General features: G+C 37.5%; 1 protein-coding gene and 2 long non-coding RNA genes across 8 annotated transcripts in view; 2 read left to right on the top strand and 1 right to left on the bottom strand.

The window, feature by feature from the left end:
• The window catches only part of hif1aa (hypoxia inducible factor 1 subunit alpha a), an 83,797-nt gene extending 76,802 nt beyond the window's left edge, over nucleotides 1-6,995 (top strand). For 4 of the 5 annotated variants that reach the window (XM_048599993.1, XM_048599994.1, XM_020515093.2 and 1 more), the window contains 2 exons: nucleotides 3,181-3,298; nucleotides 5,537-6,995. In XM_048599993.1, the coding sequence (XP_048455950.1) occupies nucleotides 3,181-3,298; nucleotides 5,537-5,688 (270 nt within the window). In that variant the 3' untranslated portion in view covers nucleotides 5,689-6,995. The remainder of the gene's footprint in view (nucleotides 1-3,180; nucleotides 3,299-5,536) is intronic. The other variant, XM_048599996.1, reaches the window with a different exon arrangement.
• Nucleotides 1-7,120, top strand: part of LOC109916454 — a 387,714-nt gene that overhangs the window by 99,952 nt on the left and 280,642 nt on the right. The window lies entirely within an intron of this gene.
• The window catches only part of LOC125483697, a 99,031-nt gene that overhangs the window by 72,278 nt on the left and 19,633 nt on the right, over nucleotides 1-7,120 (bottom strand). The gene's annotated exons all lie outside the window — the stretch shown is intronic.

Raw genomic sequence — 7,120 nt, 5'->3', positions numbered from 1 at the left:
ATGAGAGACAGTAGATCATGAGAATGTCAAGTCTAAGGCCAGAAAGTACAAGTTTAAGGTGAGGAGTAAATAGAACATGCTGCCTAAGAGGGTGGTGAAGATACGTACTCTTGCAACATTTTAAGCAGCCTCTGGATGAGTACTTAAAAGGCCGACATTGTAGGCTATGGGCCAAATGTAGGTAAATGGGATTACTGTAGTTTTTGGTAAGCATAGATATGGTGGACCAAAGGGCCTGAAATGCTGTATGACTGACTGACTGTCTTTCCACAATACTACAAGTGATGCCAGCCATATTTAAAAGATATCCTTAATAAAATGATTTAAAACAGGGCAACCTAAAGCACAAACCTTGCTGCATAGTCTTTAGAAATTGTGAATTTGAGCTTAATATGCACACTGATTTGTTTAGGCTACAGCTAGAGTAGAGTAGTGTGTATAGTTCTGAAATCTACACTATAGGAAGGAGATTTACCAGAATGTTGCCTGGGCTCGAGAGTTTTTTATTTATGAAGGGAGATTAGATAGACTGAGATCTATAAAAACTGACTGGCATAGATGGGAAGGAACTTTTCCCCTTTATGGAGGGATCAGTTACCAGGAGCCATAAGTTTAAACCTCCTGCCCCTTACCTTTAAATGGATGTGCAGCAAGTTTTTGTTTTTTCACCCAGTGTGATGGGAATCTGAAACTCTCTGCCTGTATGGGTGGTAAAGATGGAATCCCTCAAACATTTTAAAAAATGTTACGATGTACACTTGTGATGCCATGGCATGCAAGGATATGGGCCAAGTGCTGGAAAATGGAATTATAATAGGTTGTTTTTGGCCAATGCAGACTCAATGGAAAGCTTGTGCAGTATTTATAATTCAGATTGTAAGTGTTTTTCCATTCAGGTCTTTGTGGCTGCTCTTCTACCTCAATGCCATATCCCACTTTCTCCCCACACTCCGTAACGTCTTTAAAATAAAAAAAATTGAGAGAGAAATTATTCTTGGATTCACTCATGGAACAGGGATTTTGCTAATTTAGGCCAGCATTTGTTGTGTAGCCCTAATTAAGAACAGTTAAGAGCCAATCACATTGCTCTGGGTGGAATCACACCCAGGCCTGAACAGGTAAGGATGACAGCTTCCCTCCCTAAAGGACATGAGTAAACTAGATGGGTTTTTCCAACAATAGACAAAAGTTTCGTGGTCTCATTAGACTCTTAATTCCAGATTCTTAAGAAATTCAAATGCCATCATCTGCTGTGGCAGGTTTCACACCTGGGTCCCCAGAATATTACCGGGGTCTCTGGGTTAGACCCTTAGACCATTCCCTTCCTAATTGCTTGCTGCACCTGCCTGGCTGCTTTGACTGATGTAGAAGTAGACCCGTGCTTCATGCTTCCTAATATATCACCATTTAAATAAGACTTTTGATCTTCACACTGAAGTGTATAACTTTACATGACAGCATGGCTAAATGTATCTGCTATATGATTGCCCACACAAATGATCTAAATTGCCTTGAAACTTCCTTGCATCCTCCTCACAACTCCCAATCTGTCTGTTTGTCTGTGTATTGTTAGCAAATTCGCATATGTTATATTGGGTACCTTCCTCCAAGTCATTTTATATATATATGCTGTGAGTAGCTAAGGCCCAAGCACTTAACATTGTGTTATCCCACTAATCACTACGTGTCCTCTTGTTTCCACCAAAAATACTCTCCAACCTGCAAGCTTCCTCAGATTCTCAACCACTTTTCCCTCTTGACCAATACAGTTCAGTGAATTTTTACTGTTGTGTATTGTGATAATTGGAAAGAAAATATTTTGTCCTTGGCACTAGTGCGTGTGCAAGGGCAGATGAGCTATGATTTAACTACCAAGTTCCTCTGTTATTTTTGCATTGATCCCAAGGGAAATCATGATCAGACTTGTTTATAATACTTATTTTTTGAAAAAAAAACACTTCCAGTATAGTTCAGGCTTATACATTATATTGTTGATTCTCAGCATTCAAATGAAATTATTTCCAGTATTTTGCAAGTTAAACAACTAATCCACAGAAGAATCCGTTGTGATGCTCTGTTCAAGGTTTGTAATTAAATATGCAATGGTGAGGCTTTATTTTCAGAGTTAAAATTTTTCCATAACAAATGTTCTAGATTTAACAATGAGTTCACCATAATTTGTATTCAGTAACATTAGCTACAAGGAGCTTACATTTCAAAAAATTGTAATAGCTACTTCAAGGTGTCTTTTAATGTCAATGTTTATTGCCTTACTGGCAATCATAATGTTTTTGTCAAAGACCGTGTTCTTAAACACTTTTTTGAATTCAGTAAACATCTAGGAATAAAGCTCTAGTCTGATGGTGACCATGCAGTCACTGTTGAATGTCATAAAACCCATCTGGTTCACTGATTTCCTTTAGGGAAGCAAATCTGCCCTTCTTTCTTGGTCTGGCGAACGTGTCTCCAGAGCCACAGCAATGCGGTTGACTCTAAACTGCTCTCTAGGCAATTGTGAAACATAATAAATGGTGACCTAGCCAGCAACACCCACATCCCCTGAACAGATTTTTTCAAAAATTGAATTTATTATCTGCATGACCACACAATTGCAATTGCCAAGCATTTCTGCAAGAGCCCTAACTAGGGAACAAAATAACTAATTCATTTTTTAATACTTGCTATAAATTGAAGTCAGGCTGCCACAAGGATACGAATGAAGTTGCACTGCATTTTTGCATCTAGTTTTGCATGTACATCAAATCATCAGTTCTATAAGAAAAGCCAATGACTTGTAATGATTGACTGTGTCTCAATTTTCATTATATATAACCTGAAACTTTGTTTTTCTGGGATTATTTTCCAAGATGGTGCCTATTTTTCTAAAAATTCCAGATTGGTCTTGTAGTAAATTGCAAATGGTGTGAATTTAATGCACAAATTGGAAAATAACCTCTGCAAATGCAACAAATGTTATTGTAGAATTTTATCTCCGAGAAGAATTATTAAGGATCATAACCTTTTCTCCTCAAATAAAATGACAAATACAATCGTCAAGGTTTTTTAGTATTTGAAAGATTTCAGCTACGTAATAACCTTCCACTATACCAAAAAATTTTATTTTCCAGATTACTGGATTCCAATTGAAATGCAGTACATTTTAATTTTTCTTTTGAACAGGGATTATTGTTCCAAAATGACACTGACCCTCCAGTAAGTACGTCACAAACATGGAAACGTGCAAAGGGATTTGAAGCCAATAGTAGTGAACACAAGACACTCGTGTTGGTACCTACTGGCAAGTTTGATTGATTTTTATTTTTAATTATATCTCTCTTCCTCATTATCTATCTTCACCCTGCTGCAGTATTGCTGAACAAAATACTAAGGGCTTCCAACTGTCTTGTTCAGCCATACAGCATGAAACAGACCCTTCAGTCCAACTAGTCCATACTGACCATGTTCCCTAAACTACTCCCACCTGTCTGCATTTGGACCATTTCCTTCCAAACTTTTCCTTTTCATGCACTTATCCAAATGTCTTTTAAATGGTGTAACTCAAACTGCATCCACTTCTTCTGGCAGTTCGTTCCACACACTAACCACTGTGTAAAAGGTGCCCCTCATGTCCTTTGTTAAAATCTTTCTCTCCTTGCACCTTAAAAGCATGCCCCATAGTTTTGAACCCCCTCCTCTGTCTTAGGGAAGAAACTTTTGCTATTCACATTATTTATGTCTTTCATGATTTCATAAGCCTCTACAAAGGTCACCCTTCGACCTCCTACACTCCTTCAGTGAAAGAGTCCCAGCCTATTTTTATAACTCAGACACTCCACTCCCAGCAACATCCTGGTAAATCTTTCTCAACACTCTCCAGTTTAATAATAACCTTCCTATAACAGGGTGACCAGAACTGCATACAATACTCCAGAAGATACTTGTACGACCTCAACACGATGACGTCCAAATTCCTATGCTCAAAGGTCTAAATAATGATGGCAATAACGCCTTTTTAAACCACCTTGTCCACTGTGATGCAAATTTCAATGAAATAGGTTACCTGAACCCTTAGGTCCCTCTGTTATACAACACTACCCAAGGCCCTCCCATTAATTGTATAAGCCTTGCCCTTGTTTGTTTTTCCAAAATGCAATCCCTCACATTTATCCAAATTAAACTCCATCTGCCATTTCTCAGTCCATTGACCTAATTGATCAAGATCTCTGTGTAATCTTAGATAACCTTCTTCACTGTCCAATGTACCACCAATTTTGTCATCTACAAACTTGCTTCCTATATTCTCATTCAAATCATTTATATAAATGACAAAATTGGATCCAATACTGATCCCTGTGGAACACTGCTGGTCACAGGCCTCCTGTGAAACAACCCTCCACCACCACCCTGTCTCCCCGACCATAAAGCCAATTTTGTATCCACTTGGCAAGCTCACCCTGAATCCCACGTGAGCTAACTTTACTAGTTAATCTACCATGCAGAACCTTGTCAAAGATTTTACTGAAGTCCAAGTAAACAATGCCTACCACTCTCCCCTCAATTTTTTTTTTTGGTTACTCGCTCAACTCAATCAAGTTTGAGAGACAGTTTCTCTTGCACAAAACCATGCTGACTATCCCTAATTATTCCTTGCTTCTCCAAACGCATTTCAATCCTATCTTTTCAGAATCACCTCCATTGAAATTTGCATCACAGTGGACAGGGTGGTTTAAAAAGGCGTTATTGCCATCATTATTTAGACCTTTGACTTACCCACCACCAGGTCCTTTTTTCCGAAGTAGTCGTGTGTCCTTTCCTCATGGCTATGTCAGCAGTTTGATGTTGCTGCTCTTTGAAGCTTGTATTAATGCAATTTAAAATGATGATTTGTAACTCAGTTGTCCCTCCTAAAATATAACGCAAAATTCAACTTCTGATGCCAGCTTTGTACTCGAGAACAGTCTAGAGGACATTTAAAAGGGGTTTAGAACAAATGTTGGCATGTGGAACTAATTTAGGGTATCTGGTCGGCACAGATGAGTTGGACTGAAGGGTCTGATTCCATGCTGTATAACTGACTCTAATCTTTGTTCTAAAGGTTGATTAGATTAACAAATATCCAGTCATCCGTTGATCATTGCAATTTGAAAAAAAGTTGCACACCCACCTTTTCTTTAATGTGGAAACTGACCTACAAGTAACATTTAAGAAATTACTTAAATATTGTGACAGAAATAACCTCAAATCCAAGTCCTAGTTCTAGGAATTGAGAAATCTTGGTTACGGTAACAAGTTGCTGAATCCAATCGCTGCATTCTGTCTAGGCAGTGTGATTTTCAACATTCAATATGCATTTTAAATGGTGGTTAAGAAAAGTTTAAGTGTACTGCTGTTAAATTGAATAAAGCAAATAACAGGAGATAGCTAAGAAGAATGTTTTTCATTTTTCAATTAGTAGCTGTACATAGCTAATGTCAAGTGCATTTTAAAAGTATTTTTGATTCAGTATTATTTATTTCTGGTCTTCTTTTACTTTTAGATATAGTGTCAAGGCTTCTCACTCACTCAGCGGAAAGCAGTAGCTTGCCAACACTCACCAATTACGACTGTGAAGTGAATGCACCTATCCAAGACAACAGAACCTTGCTTCAGGGTGAAGAAGTTCTCAGAGCATTGGATCAAATCAACTAAGTTCACAGGGCTGAACAAAATTACGGACAATAGTGAAGCCCCCATCACCCAAAGCAGTCTATTTATATTTTCTAAATCTGATTTATAGAAGCCTGGCTACAGTACAGAAGTTTTTCCTGTTAGCAGTACTCCACCACTGACCCCATCCATGACCTGCTCTTTATTTGCAGTATTGGTCTAGGTCTGTAATTCACAACTTAAAATATCTTCTTGATACTTGATGCTTTTAGGCACATGGACAAGCCTAGGATGGCATTTGGAGGATCGATTATGAGTGACACATCATATGTAAATGAGTTTTAGTGGTCTATTTTAAAGAGCATTGATAACATTTTACATAAGTGTCTAATTTATTATGGTTTTCAATCAAAGATGTTGAGCAAATCTTAAAGGGAATGTAGCACCTTCTTCTCGTCAGAATTATGGCCATTCTTTAAAGTTTAATGGGCAAGATTGTCTATGATGCCTAGATAATTCACTTACTTTAGGATACTTGCCTGACGAGCAGTGTTGCTTTGACAGCTGTTAAGTGTAGCCACAATTGCACAAAATATATTTTCTTAAGAAGTACCAGCAGTCCTTTATGCAGTATGTTTTGCAGTTATAAATCTAGTTTTTAAGAGGATAAAAGCTAAATGATTTTTTTTTAGTTATTTAGTAAAAATAATGTTAAGCATGGAATGCATACACAAATAATCACTTTAATTTTCATCTTTTAAATGTAGAACAGCTTGTGTTAGTCAGCTATGAGGAACTGACTTCCTCTCATGTAGCTGATGGTTGGAAACATCGAATATTGGCAGCTTGAATATGGACAATATCTTTATTGTGCAGTAACATTTTATTGATAATTAGTCACTTGCCAGTGCAGGTAAATCTGACTGTAGTTGTACAAGTTCATACTATAATATCATAGCAATACATTAAGTATAAATGTTGCTGCTTATTCTGCAATTTGTAGGTAGTAATATCCAGTGTAAATGTAACTGAAATAGCATTGTATTAGAAAGACTCCTAGTTTGTTTGTTTGTTTGTTTGGTTACCCGGTCTGTCTTGAATCTGAAGCTCCCTGTCACTTACAAATCCCAACTAAATTATCAGATAGATTATACTGTTCGTTATTTTCCTTTCTTGCCCTCCTCCAACTTTATCATGCCCAGCCCCAAAACAGTTCTTGAATGAAATGGTCTCACTTTTTTTTGTGCAATTGTACCATATGCTCAGTCATCTTTTACTGTTTGTGGTTGGATCTAACACTAACTGTATTGTTTTATTACATCAATAAACATTATATATGTGGACCAGGATCACTCATTAGATTGTGTAATCTTTAATATGTGTTGAGGTTGGTTGGCTCGCCGAGCTGGTTTATTGTTCCGCAGACATTTCGTTACCATGCTTGGTAACATCCTCAGTGCAGCCTCCGATGAAG

Source organism: Rhincodon typus, chromosome 8 (assembly GCF_021869965.1).
Source record: "Rhincodon typus isolate 14 chromosome 8, sRhiTyp1.1, whole genome shotgun sequence".
NCBI classification, from domain to species: Eukaryota; Metazoa; Chordata; class Chondrichthyes; order Orectolobiformes; family Rhincodontidae; genus Rhincodon; species Rhincodon typus.
The sequence above is the reverse complement of the archived record's forward strand: the minus strand, read 5'-3'. Positions and strand labels throughout refer to the sequence as shown.